This window comes from Monomorium pharaonis, chromosome 1 (genome assembly GCF_013373865.1).
Source record: "Monomorium pharaonis isolate MP-MQ-018 chromosome 1, ASM1337386v2, whole genome shotgun sequence".
Taxonomy (NCBI): domain Eukaryota; kingdom Metazoa; phylum Arthropoda; class Insecta; order Hymenoptera; family Formicidae; genus Monomorium; species Monomorium pharaonis.
The window spans coordinates 24,515,615-24,541,232 of NC_050467.1; the positions used below are offsets into that span (position 1 = coordinate 24,515,615).

Genomic DNA, 25,618 nt, shown 5'->3' on the forward strand with positions numbered 1-25,618 from the left:
ATATAACTCTACTTAAAAGATAGAATCCAATAGAATTACACTGAGAAAAATAAGTTGTTAATTTGACTAAATTTTTCAACTCAATTAAATTTGTTTAATTCAAATATTTATGTACTTTAGTCAAATATATAAAGATTTGATTTAGAATTCAAATATTTTATGTATTTAAGTTAAATTAATAAATACTTAAACTAAAGAAATTTAATCGAGTTGAAAAATTTAGTCAAATTAACATTTTTTTTCAGTGTATATATTTGATGGATTAGGTATTACTTAAATTTTAGTTTTTGTGTTTTTATAAATAAATAATTAACGTTTTTTTTATATTCTTACACACACACACACACATACATCTGTTTCTATCATTTTTTAATTGTTTTTATAAAATCGTTTTTATTCGCAGATTTGAATCACAAAAAACAGTCATTATTAGCCAAGAGCCGTTGATTCGTTATTTTGCATTGTTCGTTTGCTGCGCCGACACAATTTGGTAATGAGACCGGGAAAGATGTCGCTCGAAAGAAAGATCGAACAGTTTGACATTATTACGGACCGATACGTGCCTTCTTCTCGGAAAGGCTTACCCTCTTGATTCCTCCCCTCTTTCCCTAGCGCGCTCGTTAAAACTTTACTTGATCGAATCAAATCTGTAGCCGCGTCATTTTTGTTGCAACACGTGTCGGTGTTGAATGTCACAATTCGACACGTCGTAAATTATCGTCCAGTAAACAAAATGCAAAGCGCTATCGCGACCGTAGACTCGAAAACTTACATTAGTGCTCTTTTATATAATTTAAGCAAAAATATATCTTAAATGTAAAATTCGGAGTGAATTGTATGTAATTCCTAATGAATCAGTTGCGACTTTTCGATGCTGCAAAGTAATATGCAATTGTGAGACAATAATGAGAGGAGAAAAGAAATGTACATAAGATTTATCTCAATCGATGGAAAATGTGTTAGGTTCAACGCAGTTCAACGTTATCTCAACATAACAAATACTCATTGTTTTTATTTGAAACCGTTACATTTTCGCACAACACGCTCTTCACATCAGCGGCAACGTGATAAATCGTATCACAATAAGATTAAGGCTCGTTAAGGCTCTTTCAGGCAGACACTTCGCAGCCGCTAGGGTAACCGATTAATGTGGCCGTAAAGAATTGATGGCTTGTTCTCCGCTGACAGCGATGGTTTCTATTACCTTGTTGAGAGAGAGAGATGCGATCTTCTCGCGTTGAGGTACCGAACACAAAACAATCGCTCGCCTTTCTAATATATTCCGCGTTCGCCTACTTGATTAAGGAAATTGTCGTCGAACGGTCGATTGGCTGGTGATTAACGCGAATAATTTAGAATCGAGTCTCGCGGAAAGACCGAGATAATAATACTATTGATAATAACAATAATAACAACTTTATTACCTGCACGGCCTTATGACTTTATGGCAATCAATTTTTTTTATATCATGTACATATATAGACTGAACAAATATATCTTTTTTTCATCAATGTAGATTGACTTAGCTTAACGTTTTTCTATAATTTTTTCAATTAGGAAAAAATAATTAAATTAAAATTAAAATTAATTTACATTAAGGGAAATGGATGTTAATAGACTCGTTGCAGCATCAGCAAATAATTCGTGGGATTCCGTTATTATTATCGCGCTTTCCAACAAACAAATTATTCGCTGATTGCATTCCATCAATTGTCTTCCTTCTTTCTACATTCGCAAACGTCACCAAAACAAAATTTAACAAACGATTGAATAATAAGATATCCGATATCTATTCATTTTGAGAGATATCTCCTTCCGTTCGAGATATAAATTTACAAATAAATATATTTTATATTTATATATCATATCTCTATCTGCCTATCTCTTGGTTGCATTTGTAATACGATATTTACATGAACGGTGATTTATATAAGAAAAATAAGTTTTATTTACCCAACTTGGAAGAATCGCCTATTGAGGATGTTTGTTAAATTACATGTACGTCATTTTTAATAAATAACGAAAAAGAAATACTACTTTGTTTCACTGCATTGTCTGAAATGCGCAGACATTGAAAGTTGTTTTCTCGGTTCGGTAAAAGATCGTACAACGGGAACTGATTCAAGAATTCTCGAGAATGGACTGGACAATGGAGGAGAGAAGAATGAAAAGGTCTCGAAAAAAAAGTTGAAAGAACTCATGCAATTTTGTCCCTCTCGTTTCACATTCTTTTTTAAACCTCGAATCAGGTACGTTAATTTTTTCTCTTGTATCGTCTCGCGCGGTTGCTTTTCGAACGGTTTGTAGTTTGCTGTACGGAGAACTTCTACAAAAGATCGATACCCGCAGAACGTTCATTCATAAGAAAATGATTATCACCTTAAAGTATTTTCGTATATAAAATGGTTTGGTAATTGTATAAAAATACACGCGACAAATTTTCTGATAAAATAATATTATTGTTTTTGCTGTTAGAAAGAGAACAAATTTCATTAATTTCTTAATCAGCAAAATTTTTATCGCTCTTATTTTTGCTTTTTACAATACTCAATTTTCTCTTTCTCTCTTTCTAAAATTCTATATTTGATATTTAATTATACTTAATTAAAAGAAATATGAAGTTAACAAAATCCAATTTCCTTCATTTATCATTGATTAAGATGTCTATACAGCGCGATCATAATCGGTCCCATTGAATAATAAATAATACTTTGTAAAAAAGATAAATTGCACGTACGAGGATGAATGATGAAATGTCAATTGAAGATTTGTAAGATACGGATACTGCGATAAGCAAAAAAATTACGGGCTCGGTTACCGTTAATAATAATAGACGCGGGAAACGACGCGGATCTATTTGCGCAGCGGTAAACGTAACGTTCGCCGTATATCGTTATTACATTGTTTTTGCTGTAATCGGAACGAATCATTGAACATGGAAATGCCGCACGGCTACGAAAGAAAAGAAATGTGATAATAAGCGGTTTCGCCGCATTTTGCATCGCTTTGAACGCTATTATTATCATGTCATTCTTACATGCTTTAACTGATTGCGTAACGAAAGCTCGCCTTTTGAAATGTTAATGATTTTTTTCGCGTTAATCTAATACGATCTAATGACAATCTATTTCTTTACTATCAAACGACACTTAATTTTTACTATGTTGATCGAATCTGTCCCGGATAGAAAGGAATAGAGATTCAAAGTAGGCAACTCATTGCAGGATTAAGGACTTTTGTTACGTAGATATTACTTTCAGTGACGTCAGAGAATCGATTCCGAAAGGAGGAGGTCCGCTTACGTCACTGTGTGATGACACAGCATCCCTCTCTTTCATTTTTTTTTTCTGTGAAAAGCAAATAAAAGCACGAACCAATCGATACAAGTTGTCCTTCAAAAAAAAAGTTTCTTGAGAATTAAGCGGGCGTTCATTCAATCATATATTCAATTTACGGCAAATATATGCAAAAGAAAGTGAAAGAAAAAATAATTTTTTCTTAATTATTATATGCAAATTGAGTTAGATCTTCTCAATGTTAATAGTGTCTTTATTTTCCGATAAAATTTAAAATTGAATAATATATCAATTCGAAAATATATAAAAAAATTCTTGCAACCATTATATATTTATAGATATTTATAGTTATATAAAAAGAACTTTGAAATTAATGTATTTGCTGATTATTGTGATGTTCAAGTGTTCATCATGCTTAGAAATGAGCAAATTACATATAATTATAAATATTATTTGCGACGAATACACATCTGATTTAAATGCTTTTTATCGGTTTGCATAACGGCTATCGCCTGTATCATATCGACGTTTTACGTTTTAAACTGCGACAGATATTGCCGGTTATTCGTCGAGTATCGATAACAGAGCGAAAATAAACAGAGGCGAACTCGCATTTCGTGAACTCCAACTGAACGCGCGGCAGATAAGACATGCGGTCGATTCCCCCTCATCTATGTCGCTATCGCGACGCGATAACGAAATGCATGGAGATTCGAGGGGGTAAACAGCCGACGAGGCGTATCGATTTAACGTTGGCGTACAATTCGAATATCACAAACGGATATTTTAATTTCTCGATTGTCCATTTCGTGATAAAACAAATATTCATAGAGTTGTACAAAGTTCCTTTCTTTTTTAATTAGCGAAAAATAGACAAGCGGCTTTTTGACAGGCCGTAAAACAAGCGCCACTCAATCTTGAGTGGCTCGAGCAATTTCCGCCTTCCGACCTCGTCGCGACGCGGCAATTTTTCAATTTGCAATAAAGGTTGCGCTCTCTCGCAAATAGATCCGGGCTTCGCAATTATGTCATATGTTAAATTACGAGCGTACGGCTGCGTGAACACGCGTGGCGAACACGTGGGGCCAAGCTTGCCGTTGGCGCGTCGCGTTTCAAAAATGTATTCAGAACGACTGAATTTTTGGAGAAACGGTTATTTTTCTCCCACTCGAATATGCAACCTTGCAGTTTGCATATTCGAGTGAAAGTGACTCGCAGAATTAATTTCCTTGCAACCATGTTATTATAGTGGACGATTATCATTATTCTGTGGTCGCGCACTATCATTCTTCGTGAAACAATCGAAAGATTCGGTTATCGCCACGGGTTTTGCTATTGCATGCGATAACTTGGTTGTTGCGAGACTACGCGAGATTGCAACATCAACGAGAGATGAATAAATTAATGCTCTGAGAGCGATAAACTGTCCTTTGTGGAAATCCGCTGATTTCCGCATTTGTAAATCTCAACCAGTAGAAACACTTGTCTCAATCGATTTATATTTTATTCTTTATTTATATTTTTTTCTTCGTAAATCCTTTAATTTGATAAAAAATAAGTTTGTACAAAAAAATTCGATATATATCATTGCAAAAAATCATAGTAATGATTTTTAAAAAAAAGCATTTTAAAGTTTACAAAGCTTAAATACTTTGAAATACTTTTATGTTTAATTTTTTTCGATGTTGTTTCATCAATCTAGCGCTTCAAAGTAAAAAGAATATAAAAAGAAATATTAATTTTTTATTTCGACATAATGTCAAAGAGGTAAAATTAAAACATGATTTAAAGTTCTGTCTTTGCTTCTTAAGATGCGCGTTTGAAAACTTCTCTACGATATTTTTTTCCAAGACATTTAATGTGTGTTTATGTATTTTTTATGTCTTATTACATTGGGAATAAAAAATAAAAAATTGCAATTATTATTGAAAATAAAACCAAAACTAATAAGAATAATAGATTTTAGTGCCATCTGTGGACGAACATTCAAAACTAATTTCTTTAATGGACGACGCAAGATGTCACTGCCTGTGACTTAAAATAACCTTATCCAAATGTAAAATAACCTTATTCAAATCAAACAAGATATAATTATCTATATTTTATTCGACAGATAAAAAATTTAAACATGCAACAAATTGAATGTAAGATTGAAGAATATTAATAACAAATCACATGGCATAAAATTAATAAGTGTTTAATAACAGTATGACTGTTTATGTAATTTTTATTATACAATTTTGACCTGGTTTCCCTATAATTCAAATAAATCTTTGTTACAAGGCACACTGCACCAGTCGCTAAATAATCATCAGTAAATCACATTTAAAAAAATTTAAAGACTTAGTAAGGCTTAAAATAATCAATAGTAAATTATATCTTTCAAATCAAATTTGTATACAAACTCGATTAAATTTTATTTTAAAATGTAATTATAATAAATTTTTATTTGTTCATTAACTGGTACACTGACCCACATTTTCTTTTGTAAAATCTATATAAGCATAAAACATAGACATGTGCAGAAGCAATCGACTCCATAGTCGATGAGTCTCTGATTCACACTCCTCTATTCACTTCATGTAAGCTTCAGTTTTTTTGGTTGATTCAATCGACAACTCGATTGTAAGTGAAGTATAATTATTGACTTAAAAAAATAGGATATTAATTATAATTATTAAAAATAAAACCATATTTTGTTGGACATAATTCATTGTAAGAATTAATTTATTGCGTAAACAGGATTGAAATAGTAATTTCAAAAACATAATAACATCAAAAAGATAACAGTTAAAATAAGAGCTGCTTGGAAAAGTAATAACGTCATTATTTATCAGTGGAAATTAATGCAAAAAAATTTATTCTATTTGAACAGACAGCGGCATCTACTTGGCATTGATACTCTCTTTCTTTGGTAGCATACTTTCTAGTTCGCCCGACTCGTCCATCTCTTTCACTATGTCTAATCCACCGATTAATTCACCATTTAGATACAACTGTGGATACGTTGGCCAATTGCTAAACTTTTTGAGTCCTTCCCTAACATCATTGTCCTGCAATATGTCGAACGATTTGTAATCCGTCTTGTAACCATCCAAAATGGAAACAATCGTTCTGGAGAAGCCACATCGCGGATTTGTGGGATTTCCCTTCATGAACAGCATGCACGGCGCTTGATTCACCAGTTTTTTCAGTCTATCCTCAAGAGATTCCTTCGTCTTGACTGTGTCGAGCAGCGAGGTGACATTTTCATTATTCAGATAATGCTTGACCTTCTCAGTTAATGCAGAAATGTTGGCACCATCCACCCTGCCTATCACATTGCTGCTTCGCAGCAGAAGAACAGTAGGCACAGCAGCCACTCCAGACTTCAGAGATACTTCGGGCACATTTTCTGCCTCGGTCTTAGCAAACTTTACCTCCTTGTACTGGTCCAGCTTGCTCATCTCCTCGAGCACGTCGTTCACTTGGGAACACTGCTCTGCCCATGGTGCATAAAAGTGTACAACGGAAAGTTCCTTGGACCTTGCGCAACAAAAACACGCTTATAAAACATTTATAAAAAAAAGAATCCTAAAAGAACAATAAGCGTTTTGTGCGCAAGAAAAAACGTTGATTCTCAAATTTAAAAAATCAGAGACAAAGGAAGGCTTACAATCATGTAGCACTTTCGCTTTAAAAAAAATCTCGAGAAACAATTTTTCAGTTCGAAATTACTTTAGGAACAAAATTGGGATTATAATTTTATTTCTAAAATAACAATTCCATAAAAATTCACGCAAAGCAATAGAATGTCTAATAAAGAAAAGAGAATCGCCGTTCTCATGAAGAGTGCCTAGTTTAATACGAGCCTAAATTCATGGTGAACAGTTAATGTAATGTTATGTGTTACAGCTGATTTATGTGAAGGCTCTCTAAATTGTCAAAACGAGAGACGAACGGTAGAAGTGGTACTGACGTTCGACACTTACAGTACTGATTGTATCATTTAATTCTTATTATTTATTAATAAACAAAGACAAAAAATGTTTATCTAATTGCGTACGTAATTAAAAATACAATTCGAACTCGGGACCTTAAGACCGATGCGCTATCCTTGCTATACATCACGATCACGCTCGCCTCTCTGAGAGAGCGAGAAGAGGTTATAGAGCTTCCGCGCGTTGACCCGGTTACCTCGATTACTCACTTGACGAAGTCGTCGAACGCCTGCTCCGTGGCCAGCTCGGTGACAGCCATCGTGTCAACCGCTTCCGATCGGCCGATTTCAGCTTACGTCCTACTCGGCCAAAAAAAATGACCGCTGTCCGCGTGTCGTTGATAACGTTAATAGCCGACGCGTCTACGCGACCATCGGCGCCGTTCTTATGGCCGCGAAACTGTCTCTCGGCGCAGCCGCGCCGTTTTCGGAAACCGCAAAATGAGCAAACGAATTAATGAACAAGAGAATATAGGAATGTCGAGATAGAGAAAAAAACTTTCGTTAACAATGTTTATAATGTTAATAATATTAATGAAATCTATGATTGGTGCTTGTCACTTGTTGGATTTGCAATCTAAGTCCTAGATAACTAGAGCATGATGTAGCATTTGAGCAAACTAATGCATTGCATGTATTGTTATAGATTTGCTATACATTTGTTGACATTGAAATAAAACAAATTACGAATTCAGCAAAATGATTACTTAGACATGCAATCGGTTGAAGACATTTTAAAAAAGGAAACGGTAGACAATAATGATACCATATATTATATTGTTTGCGATATAACAGCAACATATGGCAACAACAAATGATTGATAACTAGACTTCGGATTATATGCAAATTGCATATTTGTTATTTTTTGCATTTTCTATTAGAGCATTAATAAAATGCTCTAATAGAAATGCTCTAATAATAAAAAATATATGTGAACAAATTAGAATGCTTTTAATTAATTAATGTTAATGACTTGAAGTTTTTATATAAAGTTCAATTTTTGTTTTAACTGCTAAAAATTTTGGAGAGCGCTGCCAGATGGTAATGTGTCTTATTTATAACTTTGTTTCGGAAGAACTATGATTAGAATTTTAACAACTTCTGTCGTAAGCAAATTATACAAAGAGATTATATGACTCATTTTGCTATCGAGTTGCTGAAATATATAATACATTTAGAAACAATAGGGTTTAATAAAAAGTAAATATAATTAAATATTATTTGCTTTATTTGTATGAAACAAGAATTACTTATTTCAGTATTTTTTATAGATATATATCCCGTAAATATTTCTATTATCTATTTCAACTATTTTTCCTTGCGCTACAGATTGCACGAGAGTCATATTTATCGAAGATAAAACTCGTCGGTCACGTTTCGCGTAAAACCAGGCGCGGATCATAATTCATGTAAATGTGCGAAAGGGGCACTCGTCTCGCGCGAGACAGGCCTGGAAACGCAGGTGCGCCACGAGAAGCTGACCAATCGCGCGAACGGCCACCCGACGAGGGTGGTGGTCGCGCGAGTCATCGTGACGGACGGACAGGAGAGGGAAGGAGAGGGGACCTGTCAGACGGTCGCGCGGCGACCGCAAAAAGCTGATGTAGACGCCGCCGGACGGCGAACGTGCGCGTGCGACGGTCAGTCTTTTTTTTTCTCTTCGCGCGCACAGCGGCCCGCGATGTCCAAGAAGCCGTCGCGGGGCGATGCCCTCGACGACATCTCCGCCTGGGACACGGAGGGCGTGCTGTGCCTGTTGCGCAAGGTGAGTCAGCTCAGCGAGCGGTCGAGCGGACCGTAGCGAAGCTCGTCGCGAGTCGCGACGTCTCGACTTACGTCGCGGGTCGCGCCTCACTTCGCGCCGTTCGAGAGAAGTCGACGAAGTCATGCGCGAATAGGCGCAACTTCACGGCAAACAGCACGGAACACCGATGACTGTCAAAGGCGCGACCCGCGCGACGTGGTCGGAGCAACAACGGTCAGAAAAGGAGAGGAAGCGAGAGAGACTCGCGCACGTGCGCGTCAAGGGCGGTAAATACGCGAGTACATTAATAGCGCGGCTCGTGTGCAGGGGAGGTGAGGATCGCCACGGAAGAGGCGTTGGTGGTCTCGCCAGGATTCCGGCCAGGTCGATTTTCCGGTGAATCAAGTTGAGGTTACCGACCTTCGCCGATTTCCCTTGTCGCGCCTTCTCGCGGCCTTCTCCGCGCTGTATACCTATGTAGACTTTTTTTACCTTTTCCAGAAACTATCTCATGTGATCCTATAAGACAGTATAAGATATCGGAGGATCGAGGAATCTGGTGAACCAATTAAATTTCAACGCAGACTCGGAATAATGGATATTTGTAGTTGTTACAATTGAAGAGACGGGGATTCCGTAATTCTATCGTAAAAGTATATATTCGTTTAAGTATTTTTGAGGGGAAAAAAAGACTTTTCCATATACAGAAAACAATACAACATTTCGATGATGTTGCTGCAAAGTTCCTCTGCGCTGTACGGGATCATGTCTTGCTTTTGTCGATTTAATAAATTTCAGAGAGTTTTTTTTTTACAGAAAGGTCCACATGTGTGTGTAATGAGAGCATTTCCCTGAAGCGTCGATTATCGAGCGTTAGGGACATTCTTTTCTCCAGAGAACTTGGCCGGCGAGAGGGACGCACTTTGCATTTCTTCGCGCGTATTCGATCGAGATTGCGCGTAACTTTCACGCATTCCTCAGCAACTAGCGGGCGGCGTTCGAACGCCGGCTTAAAGAAACGATCCTCGTTTCCTCACCGCAAACTCCGTTTCCCTTCGACTTAACGGAAAAAACGTTACTTGGCCCAGATTTCTTGCTCATGACCAACGTTCCATACAGCTGAAGAATAAATATTAATATGTATTAATATACAAATCTTAAAAAAGAGAAAGAAAGAGGAAGAGAATGACTTTGAGAGAGAAATCTCAGCTTTTCTCATGATTCAACCAAAGGGACGTAAAGTTATGCATCGAGAAAACAATAAAATAGAAATAGGCTATTTATGATATACATATATTAACAATAAAAGACTTTAAAGTTACAATGAGTTAATGTATGAAACTGTTGCAACTTGATCCGTGGCGTGGTGTAAATCATTTTCCAGAGATTGCGGGTGATCTAGTTGACATTAATTTAATTGGGCCAAACGACATTATGTTTCGGAAGCTTTCTATTATAGAATGTTCTTATCAAAATGTAATAGTACTAACAACAGTGCTTTTAATATTTAAAATAAGCATTAATTAACTGGCCAATTTAATACGATCCAATATTATATTTTTATAAGGGTCAGCTAGAATAACAAAATTGTAACTGCGAAATTAACAGAATGATGACAAAAGACACAAAAATCAAAACAGAATACTTTTTTGTTAGTGTGTAATATATAAAGTGTAAACAAATATTAATATAAAATAATTGCAGTTAGTTTTGTAGAAAATTTAATGCTCTTTAACTTAAAAAAGAATCTTTGTTCATTCTCCAGTTATCCTTGCAAAACCAGAGATTTACATCGCGCAATGAATCAGATTGCAATAGTTTCATATATTAAATTTCTAAACATTGAAAATAACATTTTATTGATAATATTATAGAATATAAATAGCGCAAAAAGATTTTATATTTTATTAATTCCCAGGCGTATATTAACGAATCAAAGTTTATCGCTTTGTCGTTTAAAATTTTTTGTCTCCCTTAAATAAATAATTGATGCATAACGATGTGCGTAAAGATGCTCTTCCTCAACATATCATCATCATTATTGGATCACTTCCTCTTTTTCTCTCTGTTATCAATCGAGACACATTTCGCGATATATGGGAGATATAAATTTCTATATATAAGCGTACTCCTTATCAGTATCGTGCATCCTGTTTCCTCGTTTTACAGAACGGATTAGAAGAATGTTGCAAGGCTGTGGCGAAACGACAAATCGACGGTGATGAGTTGTTGGTGAGTGAATTATTTTATTGCTACGAGGAGAGGGCTGTTACGAAACAATTTCCCGATTTTTGTCTCATCCGTCGATCCATGCCTCGATAACTTCTCTGTAGATGACCCCTGAGTCGCTCGAATGCAGACAGAGTGTCTTGAAAGATGGAGCAGCTGACTAATAGTACATTGAGCTTCTCTATATCCGTAGTTTAATCGGTTTAACAGAGAAGAATGCTTTCAAATAGATACCGACAAATATAAAGTTACATTATTAAAATTACATACAGAAAAATATCATTTTACTGCTGAGAAAAGCGATTACTTTTCTTCTTTTAACCGACAGTTATTGTTGACTAAGAACATTTCCTATTAATAATCTTAAAATATACTTGTCACAAATTTTAAAAAAGCTTACTATCACTCAAGTGTATGTACTGAAGAAAAGAATTCATAATCTTTCGAAGAATATTATAAAATATTATTGAAGAAAAGTCAAAATGCTAAGCAAATTGAATTTTTGTTCCAACTTAATGTTCTTGATTGAAATATTAAATTTACTAGTGAATTCAGAATATATGTTTTTAATAAATTTTTGGAACGAATAATTTTTACTTAAATAGAGTATGTTTCCATATGTAGTATTTATAACATTTTGATGCTGATCTCTATACAATACATGTAGTTTTTTACATGCTTTATCAATTTTTAAGAATGATTATGTTATTTCTTAAACACAGGAATCTACGTTAATCTCGATTCATAAAAGAAAATTTCTAGCTACGCGTACTATCGCATGTTTATCTTTTTAAGTGATGTGCTTTACAAAATTTATTTATGTACGACGATTCTCGACGTAAGTCCTGAGTTTTCATTTTTCTAACCCGTCGAAAAAAAAAACGTTTTCTCGTCAATTTAATGAGTTTTCGAAATCGCTGACTCGATAGAAATTAGAGAGAGAGAGAGAGAGAGAGACGCGTGCCACACGAACAAACAATTATCTATCCGCTCCCACTGATATAACGCATGAAATGCTTTTTTTCCGGTTGCGACAGCAAAATATGTTGGGACGACCGGCGACGGCGGCGCGTGCGCGCTCTTAACGGGGCCTTAATTAATTGTAATTATTCCAGCACTTGACGGATGGGAAGCTGGCTCTCTGGAAGAGTGACCTCACGCGTCCACTGATAGGGTGAGAGAATGAACCAAATCCAGCCTTATTTCTCTTATTATATGCTCTTCGCGTCGTACTATTTCTTCCTTTCCGCTTCTTCGCGGAATCATGTCTCGCGGAATCGTCTCCTCTCATAACGCGTTCTCTCTTAACGGTATCTGATTATTCAGTATGCGAACAGCTCGTCGCCATTTACATAGCATTTACACAAGCCTTTATCTAAGAAGTACAGATGTAAAGGCGTACCCGATTAGATACTTCTCAAACAGAAGACGCCGTGTATACATAATTTAATGCATGATTTCAATGTCGCTCTTTTAAAATTTTTATTTAATTTTGTAACTGGCTACCACTCTACTTTATTCCCTGAAATAATTTTCTGGTAGTAAGAAATCGCTGACTTGTACGAGACGCAAGAATGCGCTACGTGGCTAATGTTTTATAAAGACTGTTCGTCGCGAGCTATTTGCGAGGATATGTTTCGCGCGACCGGATAATTATTTGATGACTGCAGGTCGTACATATATGCATAATTCTATCGCGTGAGCGGTGTTCGATTATTTCGCTCCACATTCGCATGAATTTAACGTTTACGACTTAACGCTTCGCACTGCCTTATAATACAATTTTCTATTCTTCTTACGCACGAAAATTAAAATCGAGCGATATTAAATAAAAGTTTTGCACCACGTATTAATATTGATTAAATTTATCACAGAAAATTATGGGCATTTGTGCAAGAGCTGAATAAGTGTCCAGAAAAATATCTGCCGAACAGAATTGCTGAAGTGCAACAGAACGATGATCACTTGAGCGACAGCGGTTCCTGGGGAACCGACTTCGAGGATGAAACGACCGAGGAAACTAACTCTACTGAAGACCCACAAGAGATTGTGAGGCCAAGTGTGATCAAGAGCAAGCAGTTATCTCTGCAGAACAATAGGATATCAATTAACAGAATATCGACGCGATCACCGTCGAAGAGAATAATAAAACTGGAAAAGGAAGAGACTTACGCTAATTGCAAATCTTCTCACGATGAGGAGGAGAATATGTATGCGAATTTTCAGGAGGCAAAGCAACCGCCGCCGAAAAACATCTCAAGGCTGCATAGTGAGTTAGAGAAGACTCTGGCCGGGAAACTGAAGTTGGAGTTGGAGGAGTTGAAGCGGAGGAACGACCTGTCAAAGAAACCTGAGCTCAGGCCAAAACCAGAAGCTCTGGCATTGAGAAGAATCCCGATGACAGCTTCCGATAAGAAATCTCCGCAGAAATCTTTTCTGTACAATATGCCAAAGATTCATGAACGCATTTCCGATGAACAAGGCAAAACGCAAAGTCAGTCTTGTTAATATGTGATTTTTAAAAATATGAATTTTGATCTTTGATGATATTAATAAATATTGCATGATTTCCAGGAAGGATGAGCGTACCACCACCGCCGGAACCCAAGAAGAATAAGGATTACACATCCGTGATCAAGAAAGGAACCGACAAGGAGTTATCGAAACCACCACCGGTTATTTTAAGGAATTTTGACCTCGTAGCGAATTTGCCGGTGAAAACGGAGGAGAGCGAAGACGAGTACGAGCCGCTCGATGAGAACGTTGTCGAGCAGATGCAACAGAAGAACGAGATTTCGCGGGTCGACAGCAGGCAATCATTGCATAGTGGTCGCCAGGGATCAGTCGAAAGCGTTTACAAGCCACCTAGCGCTGCAAGTCAGGAGGAAGAGGAGGATTATGAGATTTATGAGTGTATCACAGAAGCGGTGAGTCTACGATAGAAATCCACTTTTTGGAATTGGGATTATGAGACTTTGTGAATTATTTATGATACCGTCGTGTTGTATTAGCCGGAGGACAATGACTACTTGAGCCCCATTCAAAGGACAAATGATGTGCAAGAACCACCCCCCTTACCCGCCAAACCATCGCCGCCTCCATCAAAACCACCGCCTTCGACTCTTCCCAGTAGAACCAGGTCGGAGAAACACAAAGGTAAGCGTATTTCTCACTATTGTAAAGAGAGTATGACCAAGCACGCAATTAAAAAATATTACATAGCTGTATAGGATACAGTGTATACATAGCTATGTAATATTTTTTTTAATTATAAATTTATAAAACGTGATATATAGGAATACAAATCTATATTAAATTCTAGGTAGATTATTTCTTATATCACACAGTATTTGGATCCTAACAATGATAATATTTAATAAAGAATTACAAGTAATAATTAATTTGTTTTCTTAAAAATATGTAATTTGAAAAATGTCACTCGATATTACTTATCTGATGAAAGATTAGATACGAACTATTTGCGCGAATTCGTTAATAGGACATTAGGCGAAGTAACGAGACGTTGCGAAACGTGCGTTCTAACGAGTGAGAAAAAATGCAAGGTACTGTAGCTCTGAGACGAGAGACGAGTGTAGGATCATTCTTAAAAACTTCTGAACATATGTTCGACAAATGCTTCTTATCGTTGGTTCCCATACAACCTGATGCGCATTGCCGTCGCGATATTCCGCACAGTCGCATATCGGCCGCCGGCATCGTCTCGCAAAACCAAAGTTCTTTCTTTATAATAACCGAAAAATGCAAAATAGCTTCGGTCACGGTATGTCAATGTCGTCACAATTATTCGTAAGTCGCGGTATTTTTTGTACGCGGAAGGCGCCAACCTTCGACCTCCAAATATGAATAATAAAAGACAGAGTCGGGCAGAGTCGAGGCGAAATAAATTGCCGTGGGGTTGAGGCGTGGGATACCGGTGTGAGACGTCGAGTCGATTTTGGAGACCCGTGAGAGACGGAGAGACTACATTCTGTTTTCGATTGGTATAATAACACTATACGTGAGCACGAAATTCTTCAAGAGGAAGAAACGAAGCGATAAGCGTTGCGAGGACAGCTCAGACAAGCAATGGAGTACTGTAACGAGTACTATTTCTAATCGCAATTCGTACAACGTGTGCGTGCTAAGAGCGATAAACGCGTGGAAGGATTCGATAAGAGGCCGAGCGAGTGAAACATTGGGTGATGGAATGTGTTCCTGTTTTTATCTGCGGTTGAGCAAACAGCTCCTAGGAGGCCTGGGCACGCGCCTGGCCGATGAGGTCGCCGATATGATAGTGCGGATCAAGAGAGGCCTATCAACCTGTTGTTATTCGCAACCACCTGAGCTGCCAGGTACATACAGAACGATTAAACAACGCATTGTTTGACAGCTTGCCTGCGCTTGCTCAGGCACACGTATGATTGTAATACAACGTGAGAATGTTGCGCTAATGGAACATCTGTTGACCCTTCATTGACCGAAGGTCGTCGAACCCTGGCGGATGAAAATAGATTTCGAAAATTAATTAATCTTTTGTTTTCCGCAACAATTCTTGATAATTTCTGTAATATAATTTGAATATAATTATATTGTTACATTATCTTTACAATGTAATTAATATTTGATATATATATATATCTTTATAATCTATCTTTACAATGTAATTAATATTTGATATATAATTTATGATTGTGTGAAGATAAGATTATCCAAATATATCACGATATATCGGCAGGTGAACTGACATTGTTGAAATTGATAATTTGATAAAACGCTTCCGAAATTATGTTAATAAATCTGATATATTTTATCTAGTCTAGTCTATTAAAATCTGAAAACTTATTTGATATTAAGAACGAAGCTCCAGCGATCTTTCCTTCGTGTTTATTTCAATAATTGAAATTTATTATTGATAATAATTATTGCTAGTATAATTTTTTTTAAGTAAAGTTTTGTAAAGTTTTTTAAAGATAAATTTGCAGATAAATAATTAGTTGCCTTAATAAGATAGAAAACGGCCAACTGAATGTGCCGTCTTTTTCTTGCAAAGAAGACTTTTCTTTGCGACCACTGTGTAGAATCGTTCATCCGTCCGGTCTGATTTACGGAAGATATTCTTGAACGCGCTTCGAATACGTCTAGGTCCCATGCCGAGGGACCAACGGACTACCGCTTTTCCTTTTTCGTGATGCTTTAAAAGGTTGGCACCAAAGTCAGTTTCGTTGGAATTCTTGTGACGATCGTGTCGCGTGTCGCGCGCGTTTTTCTCAAACCCAAACTCTCCAAACGATAAGGATATTAACTGTATACACTCGACGGGTGTTTAAACATACTCGCGATTCGCCGAAGTGACGCGTAATGGCGACTATAATCAGCGATACGAAGCGAAATATATCGATCAATACGGCGGTACGCCGGCAAACGAGTCTTTCAGAGTGTTTGACACAGGAGACTCTTACTCAAGCCCGACTTAATTTAGCAAGTTAGTAACGCGATCGATTTATTTTTCAATGAAAAAATTTAAAATATACATCTCGTGTATTTTACAATATGTCGTACTTATATTTTTATAAATAAAAATTTGTATCAAGTTATATATGCAGTGTTATTGAATTACTATTTCGACAACACAAGTCTAATATTATATAGTTTGTTTCAATTATTGGGAGCTGCGTATTTATTGTATGAACGTGAAAACGTATACACTGGTACATGTATTATATAAATACGCGACAATCACTGTATCAATTTACAATGTTCTCTTGTATGTTGATCTTGAGGGGTTTTTTTTACGTATTTGCAGAACGATCACCGGATAAGAAATCAGCCACGTTACCTCATGCTGGCAGCAACACTTCGTTGTCAGCCGAGAGAGCCACGCGGCCGCTACCACCACCGCCCGAAAGGCAATCCTATGTAGACAAGCCCTGGTTTCATAATATCACGAGAGAAGCAGCAACCATTCTTATTAAAGAACGTACGTCAATCATTTTTATACACAGATTACACACACACACACACACACACACACACACACACACACAGAATTTTTGAAGAGAAACGATATTATTTTCCTAAAAAATTATCAAAATTAAGACGGCGAATTATAATTTATTTATATTATAACATATGCGCAGATATCATAAAAATAGAAATCTCTTTTCTATACATTTGACCTTTTTCTGTTTATTTTATCTTATTGTAAAAGATGTGAGAGTCATGTAAAATTCATACTTTGATACTCGACAGCTATTCTAAGTAGCTATTGAATATGTAATTGTATATTTTTCAGAAGGTACTTACAGTAATCCGCAAGACGGATATTTTCTTTTGAGACCATCGACAACAAATCCCGGCAATCCGTTGGCCTTGGTTCTTTGGTACAAAGACAGGGTCTACAATGTACCGGTTAGGAAAAGAAATGATAATAGGTATACGCTTATTAAATTTCATTACTTTATTAAAATACCCTTTGTATACTCACATGATTGGAATTTAATATGTCAAATATTGTGAAAAAATTATGTTAATCTATAAATGATTGGACAAAAATTTTGGGACCAACATTTTGCATACAAATGAAATATTTTTATACTTTAATGTATTAATTAAACCTATTATTTTATTTGAAAAGAGAAGATATGAAAGATTTAGTGATAACTCGCATGCAATGCGTGTAGCGTGCTATTTTCCACTTTTTAATTTATTATACAAATATAATTTGGCATAGAAAAATATTTTATAAAATTGTTTAGATACGCGTTGGGCACCCTGAAAGTGAACGAGCGATCATTTTCGACGGTTGAAGAGATCGTGTCGTTTTATGTGAAGGAGGAATTGATGCTCTACAGCGGCGGTGTACCGACCGGAAGTACGAGATTGACTGATACTCCACCAAAGTGATTTTAGTCTGCTACGTCCGATTCCACTTTAGGCGGGAAGAGGAAAGATCTTTGATAATTTTGCTATATATAAGAGTTATACGCGACATGTATAAACACTGCCGAGCAAACACTTTTATTAAACATTGCACGACAGTATGAAAAATACAATTAATAGGCTGTCAATTTACAATTGATACGCAAATTAATCTTGTAATTACATCGCACAAGACATTCTTCGTTATTTTAGTATTATTCCAATGACAAGTTCTGATTCAATTTCTTTACCTAAGATTCATTACGCGTGCCTTCGATAAAGTGACATAAGTAAGCTCGATTATTGAGCCATGGATCTCTATTGCGATATATACACACACATATATATATATATTTTTTTTTAATATATATTTCAATCTCTTACTAACTGGATATATTTATGATCGATAAAAAGAAGTAGTTTTGTAAGGTAAATTTTGTGAGTGCTTCGTCAAGCGAGAAAATAATATTGTATCGTTACTTTTTTATCAGTATTGTTATATTTTCGTCCACGTATCGACCACTTGTTTGATCTGCGGCGACTCCGTGATTGATCACTCGCATGCACACGAGCTGTAGTTCAACTTTTCGGGAGGAGTCAATATGATGAGCCAATACGTGTATACAAGGAGTTTATTAAATCTTTTTTAGGAAAACTCTGTGCACAGAGATTTCTCTTATGCGTACGCGAGACGAACGCGCATCCATGAATGAAACGGCGCAATATTAACGGTCTTATATCGCTTCCTCGCGACTGTTTACGTTTTCCCTTGTCTCTCGTCCTCTTCCTCGCCCCCATCAGTCACGCAACTACGCGATCCAATTTTGTAAACGTGAATCATAACGCAGTCTCGCGCACACACGTCTGCATCGCTCGACTGTATCACGTCCGCCAACGGGAATGCGAACGATAACGATAACGCCAGCGAGCGAGCCACTGGACGACGTATTGATAAATGATTTCAAAAGTCGTGGCCGTCGCCGTACGGCGCCGTAGTGGAATTTCTTCGGTGGGCGAATTCGATTCCCATTTGATCGCGCAGCCGGGAACTGAAAGACGATCGACCGTCATAGATTCGCGTAATGTACATGTTATCTCTCCTCGTATCGTCTATTGCGTACGTGTCCGTGAACTTTGAGCTAATCTAATTGATGTAAGTAGAATCGTAATATCGTTCGCGTTAACTTGAGTTTCATGAGATGATATATCTGACTGTAGATATATCGACCACTTGTGGACTCGGTGATCTTGAAGGAGGGGAACGCGCCTGCGACCGAACAAATAGGATATCAAGGTATTAATTTTTTTTTATTAATATTTTTATTAAATATTTCTGACGTAACATAATAACAGAATTATGTTTACGTGCCGATGCGACGTTCAAGTTAAATGTTATCTAACGGTAATCTTTCCTCGATAACGTCAACGGGGCGTATTGTTGATATTGCAGCTGTTTGTTTGCTACGCACGGGATTCCTCACAGGTTTGATTTTAATTAATTTTAATTATAAACATTTACAAAATGTCATTCCTGAAAAATCCACTCGAAAATTGATGGCTGAGATACCGCGGTTTTATCTATGTAGTTTCATGAGGAAATTAATCTTTCTTTTCGGAAGACGGGTTTAAAAGTACGCGCGAGAATGGCTCGCGATCACGTGAACAAGGCCTAGTTACATTTCAGGGACGCTTCGTCGCACTGTTGTGGTACCCAGGACCAGTGATGCCTCGTGTGTGAGGGATGCAGCCGCTTGGGGAGGGCGGGGAGAGGACGAGAGAGAGAGAGAGAGAGGAAAGGGTAGAAAGAGAGAGGGATGGCGGCATGAACGATTGAACGGATCGTACGACGAATTTGTGCGCACTGTCTCGTTAACTGTTGATAAGTGGAGCTGTCAATTGATCGCCTCATTCGGCACTGTCACTTAAGGAGCTTTTGTAGGCGCGGATTCGAGTGGGGCGTTAGACGAAGAGGAGGAGGAGGAAGAAGAAGAGGAGGAAGATGTTGTGTCGTGATCGGTAAATAGCCTCGACCTGGCCTCCGGGCGGGCTCCGATAAACAATGTTGACGTGAGTCAACGGCGCTCCGTGAGCGAGAGGACGAGGCGTGGGAGAAAAAGAGAGAGAGAGAAGCGCGAGACCGGGGACAATGTTGGTGCCTGCGCGGGTAAGATAAGAACGTGCTAATCGTGGAGAACGCCGCCCCAGGAGGAGCAATGGACGATGAACAGCCGGCGAGGGAGGCCAACAAGATCTGCGGAGTCTGCGGCGACCGGGCGCTCGGCTACAACTTCAACGCCGTCTCCTGCGAGAGCTGCAAGGCCTTCTTCAGGAGGAACGCGTTAAAGAACAAGGTGAACTTTACTTTCATTCTTCAACTCGAGGCATCTTTACCTGGGAAAGTCAGAGAGGATTTCAATTTCATGATGTTCAGAGAATCTTGAATTCAAAATCAAATTCTTCGAGTTCCTGAAATTTGCAGCATAATCGTCTGCTTGCAGTTGCTTTGAAAAGAAATCAATTTCATCCTTTTGTGGTAATCTTAATGTCAAAAAGAATGTTTTTCCTGGCTTTTTGGGGCTTTTTTGGCTTTTAAAATAATTATCTATAAATTGGGTTATTTCTTGATTACTTAATTATACATGTGACTCACATATTCAATCTAATGCTTCATGAACTTCAAGTTCATGAAACATCAGATTATGAATGAGTCATATATAATAATATACAATATATAATTAAAAAGATATTAAAAATGGTATCACTGCTGTTATTAAGGGCATCAAATATTTTGGATTGTTTCTGAAGAATTTGAAAATATATCATAAAAAATTTGATTTAAATTTAATTTATTCAAGTATAAAAAAGTATTAAATTATTATTAAATCAAAAAATTTTTTGATCTTCACATCTACAATTGATAATTCCATGTTTTAATCTTATTATAAAGAGAAACTTTGTATATTTATGGCTAATCCAAATTGAAAATGATTCACGTTTTATGTCTATCTGTGTACACAATTTTTTCATGGGATGATAAAAATACATCGACATATCTCGTTTGACCTCCAAAAGATTAATAACGGATGTGTATATAGAAGATGCAGTGATTAATTTCCAAAGCAACAGATTTGCACACAAATTTATTTTAACAGTAGGCTTAAAAGCATTGGATAAGATTTAATTATTTTCAAATATTAATGCATTTCTATATTTAAAAGTTTCCATTTAACAGATTAATGGAAAATTATAATGATTTATTTATGAAATTGAAAATGGATGGATAAAGATATCAATAATTTTATTTTTGTTGTAATCAATATCAATAATTTTAATTTTGTTATTTAATTTTATTTTTTGAGTTTATTAATAAAATAACATAGTTTTACATTACATCAAAGAAAAACATGTTCTCATTACAGGACTTTAAATGCCCCTTCACGGAAAACTGTACCATCACAACCATAACCAGACGATTTTGTCAAAAATGCCGCCTGGACAAGTGCTTCAGTATTGGCATGCGCAAGGAGTACATCATGTCTGAGGAGGACAAGGTCCTAAAGCGCAAGAAGATTGAGAAGAACCGCGCGAAGAAACGATCTCAGTCCGATAGTAATGGCAAAACGTCGAAAATTAAGAAGGACTGTGTAAACGACTGTACGTTCGAGGACACGTCGATGTCGGTTAATTCGGTCGCGTCGACGATGTCGACGGAAACGTATTTTTGGGAGTCTGACAAAAAGTACACGGATCTAGATAGCAGCAGTAATAACAGGCAAAACGTCGTCGAGAGTATGAGCCCGGTAACGGCGGCGAGCGTGCCGAGTCCCTCGAGTCCACCGGAGAACACGAATATCGCCGAAACGAAGACGTTGGACATGCTAAAGGAGTCCGCTCACGGTTCGAGATCTAATCTCGCGAGGTACGGACAGCTTGTTTGGCATACAGAAAACGACGAAGAAATGAAATTAATTAGAGATTATCTGTTTACAGCCGCGCGAGATTCACCGATCTTAACGTTGCGCTTCAGAGTATAGGACCGGACAAGAGCTCTTCTCCAAGCGCGGGAAAATACGAGCAGAATTCGTTGCAATTTAGTTCAGAGTTTGTAGACGTCAATCATGAATCATCGAACTACGGGTCCACATTCGAGGAAAATACGCCTAATTACTCCAAATTCGACCAAACTTCTGAACAAAATTCCTCTATGTACATTGATCCTCTATGCACAACGCACAGCGGAACGAGTCAGTCCAATGATTTAAATTCGCCATCGCACGTGCAACTCGCGAAAGAGGAGACGTCGATATGCCAGAAGCCGAAGGAAACGTGTTCGAGCGGTAACAATTTGGTCGCAAAGTTCAAGCAAGATCCTGGCTTGTTGACAAAATTCGTCAATAATCCAAATTTAGTCGCGAAGATATTTCAAGATCAGAAGGTAATAATGAAGATTATAACTGATCCCGATATGGCCACGTGTCTAGCGGCAGATCCGTGTATCACGCAATTCTTGGAGGAACACGACACAATCGATACGACAATCGCCAGGCGTGACCGTGATGCCAAAACGAAGGTCCAGTCGAAAGACGTTCCAGAGAGTAGTAATGGCAGCTCAGGTGATTCCAGGTATGGGCCTGTGAAGTCTAAAGGGAGTCATATAGAAAATCCGATTCTGACTGACCTGATTACGAACCGTAACGCGGAGGAGTGCAAAAATCAAAATTTGGAATCTAGCACAAATACGGATTGGAATAAAAATACAGCCGACGTTACTAAAGATGTTCTCCAGGATGTTCAAAGGTAAATCGTAATATGTATTGAATGTTGTAATATATATTTTAATTACTCGCCACGAAACTCATTATTTAAATTGAATATTTCTTTTAGAATACCAATTGCCGCTAATTCTATAGAATCTATCTTGTGTGAAGCCATCAAGTTAGAATATTCAGCATTTTCTAGTTTTGGTGGTAATCAAAGTAGCAGGGAATTGAATGATGCTGAGAGAGCGAAATTGAACGAGCTGATAGTTGCTAATAAAGCGTTATTAGCTCCGTTGGACGATGACATAACAAATTTGGTTGGCGAGGAGTGCAAATTCAAGGTAACGCATTTAAAATTCTAAAGTCTCGTATACGCCCAATTTAGCCATAAGATGGATAGTATGGGCAGTCACAAAATGTATTTATTTGTAGAATAATTTTGGACAATCTGATCCAATGTTGTTGGATGTTATAAATTTGACGGCTATAGCGATTAGACGCTTGATAAAGATGTCCAAGAAAATAAACGCCTTTAAGAATATGTGTCAGGAGGATCAATTGGCTCTGTTAAAAGGCGGTTGCACGGAAATGATGATCTTAAGATCAGCCATTAATTATGATCCAGATAAAGACATGTGGAAAATACCCCATAGCCAAGAGAGCATGTCGAATATTAAAGTTGACGTCTTAAAAGAAGCGAAAGGAAACTTGTATGCGGAGCACGCGAGATTCGTCAGAACATTCGATCCCCGATGGCGGGATGAAAACATCATTTTGATTTTAAGTGCGATCGCCTTATTTACGCCTGATAGACCGAGAGTTGTGCATGGGGATGTTATTAAATTGGAGCAGGTAAATCATATTAAACATTTTTTAAGTAATATATTATTTGAATCCATTTTTATATATTAAAATATATATAATTTTAAGTGATTTACATAAAGTTAAAACAATATGGAGCAATATGAAAGTTAGTAATCATTTATAAATTTTTTGGCAAATTTTTTTTGTACCTGTAAAATATTTGGAGAATTTGTTAGATTATATTTTTTTATCGATTTATTCTCTGTTCTAGAATTCCTACTATTATCTCCTCAGACGATATCTAGAGAGTGTTTATCCTGGTTGCGAAGCTAAGTCTACATTCCTCAAATTAATACAAAAGATTTCTGAACTCCATAAACTGAACGATGAAGTTGTGGGAGTTTATTTGAATGTTAATCCATCCAGTGTAGAACCGCTACTTATAGAAATATTCGATTTAAAGCACTGATTACTAGCTTGTAAAGTCAAGAGTTTCTACTTTATGTGTATAATGGGGAAATTGAACTATGCATTCGAGTGTATTCGAGTACTGCACTCGTGCCACAATGTATTTTTAAGGTTAATCTTCCTTAAGGAAATCGCGCGATGGCTATCGCCGATCCGGATATTTATGTGAAAATGTGATTATTATAAGTAAAACTTCAACTACATTGCCTCCTTGTATAAACGATATCGTGTAGCAATACATTTTTTAATATCTTCACGTGGAATGAAGACCATGTGTAAAATATCGAAATACGTTTAACGTAAAAACTGAAACGCGAGCCATACATAAAAGTTGCTAGAAATTAAGAACATAGATATTGATACAAATCAATGTCTGTGGTAGTTTAATAACTCTCATCACAAGCGAAACGGTGAGCTATTTACGCGTCGATTCGAGTAAAGTTGATCAAACTGGATTACTAATACGGTAAGAGCGCCATAATTATCAATAAAGATATTTCGTTTTGTAGCAAGCACATTATATCATTAAGTATTTCGTGGAGTATCTTTTGAACTCTATATCACATTCTCATTGCGTACTGAGAATAAATATACGCATACAACGACAGCATAATAATTCCTAAGTGGCTGTTTTGATCACGTTTTCTGTTGAGAAATAATTAAATATGTAATTATATATATTTTTTTAAATATGTGAATCGTTAAATTTTAAGCAAATGATTGTTATTTAATGTCACAAGGCCTGTGCTCATATATTCTATATATATATATATATAGTAAAATTATACAAAATAAGTGTATTGTAAGTATATTTTACAATTTCGTAAGCATGTTTCTAAACACTTATGAAATCTTAAAACATACTTCTAATTCATTGTAATTGTGTCGTTAAAAATTTGTTTAAAAAAAATGAGTTTTCAATGCAAACTCAAATTATGGTAGTTTAGTCAGAGTCTATATGTAAATAAGAGAGAGGGATATTATACTTATATATGTATGTTGTTGCAATGTACACAAGATAAATTGTGATATACTCTGATATAAATATATTTTTCAAAAAAGGCTGCCACGTAATTTTACACCGGTGATAAGCTTCTTAACACGTAAATGAAACTTTTTTTGTATTCATACTCAATGTAGTAATGATCAATTGTTATATCACTTACCAAATTCATCCCTTATCATCTGCGTTCGTTTGTTGGAAGTTGGCCGAAAAGGTACATAACGAGGATTACTATCGCACCGACACAACCCGCGAAGAATATCAAACCGAGGAGAGATACAAGCACATACAATACGATTTTAATGAATAGTAAGAGAATCCATGATATAAAGCTCCAAGCCGTATCCCAGATGGCTTTCAGTCCCATTCTTTTATCGTGTGAAATTTGGTGCATATAGAGGAAACAAAATCCATAT

General features: G+C 36.7%; 3 protein-coding genes and 1 long non-coding RNA gene across 5 annotated transcripts; 2 read left to right on the forward strand and 2 right to left on the reverse strand.

Moving 5' to 3' along the window:
• Positions 1–5,509: 5,509 nt before the first annotated feature.
• On the reverse strand, positions 5,510–7,676 carry LOC105829537 (glutaredoxin-3). The gene is made up of 2 exons (XM_012668474.3): positions 7,486–7,676; positions 5,510–6,821 (listed from the first exon to the last, which is right to left on the reverse strand). The coding sequence occupies exons 1-2, from the start codon at positions 7,533–7,535 to the stop codon at positions 6,182–6,184; spliced, it is 690 nt and encodes a 229-aa protein (XP_012523928.1). The 5' UTR covers positions 7,536–7,676; the 3' UTR covers positions 5,510–6,181.
• An 852-nt stretch (positions 7,677–8,528) lies between these two features.
• On the forward strand, positions 8,529–18,822 carry LOC105829535 (lymphocyte cytosolic protein 2). 2 transcript variants are annotated; one of them, XM_012668470.3, is made up of 9 exons: positions 8,529–9,041; positions 11,190–11,252; positions 12,365–12,423; positions 13,124–13,743; positions 13,824–14,176; positions 14,261–14,405; positions 17,053–17,226; positions 17,545–17,680; positions 18,005–18,822. In XM_012668470.3, the coding sequence occupies exons 1-9, from the start codon at positions 8,958–8,960 to the stop codon at positions 18,150–18,152; spliced, it is 1,782 nt and encodes a 593-aa protein (XP_012523924.1). In that variant the 5' UTR covers positions 8,529–8,957; the 3' UTR covers positions 18,153–18,822. The 2 variants fall into 2 exon arrangements, with proteins under 2 accessions (XP_012523924.1, XP_012523922.1); XM_012668468.3 differs by having other exon boundaries at positions 8,531–9,041; positions 17,542–17,680.
• Positions 9,661–12,358, reverse strand: LOC114254831. Its single transcript, XR_003626125.2, has 2 exons — positions 11,150–12,358; positions 9,661–10,139 (listed from the first exon to the last, which is right to left on the reverse strand). It is a non-coding gene; the product is annotated as an uncharacterized LOC114254831 (long non-coding RNA).
• Positions 18,823–19,983: 1,161 nt separating the features above from the next.
• On the forward strand, positions 19,984–25,261 carry LOC105829534. Its single transcript, XM_028192050.2, is given in 6 exon segments — positions 19,984–20,518; positions 21,587–22,139; positions 22,142–22,964; positions 23,052–23,268; positions 23,360–23,779; positions 24,003–25,261. Coding segments are annotated over 6 exon segments (2,349 nt in total). The 5' UTR covers positions 19,984–20,380; the 3' UTR covers positions 24,201–25,261.
• Positions 25,262–25,618: the final 357 nt, after the last annotated feature.

What these genes read in the sequence shown, in the direction of transcription:
- LOC105829535 (XM_012668468.3), top strand. Translation starts at nt 8,958, where the DNA reads ATGTCCAAGAAGCCGTCGCGGGGCGATGCCCTCGACGACATCTCCGCC. An exon ending in TCGACGGTGATGAGTTGTTG is followed by an intron (nt 11,253 to 12,364) that starts GTGAGTGAATTA and finishes TAATTATTCCAG; the next exon opens with CACTTGACGGATGGGAAGCT. An exon ending in CAGGTCGGAGAAACACAAAG is followed by an intron (nt 14,406 to 17,052) that starts GTAAGCGTATTT and finishes ACGTATTTGCAG; the next exon opens with AACGATCACCGGATAAGAAA.
- LOC105829537 (XM_012668474.3), bottom strand. Translation starts at nt 7,535, where the DNA reads ATGGCTGTCACCGAGCTGGCCACGGAGCAGGCGTTCGACGACTTCGTC. An exon ending in GCGTTCGACGACTTCGTCAA is followed by an intron (nt 6,822 to 7,485) that starts GTGAGTAATCGA and finishes TTGTTGCGCAAG; the next exon opens with GTCCAAGGAACTTTCCGTTG.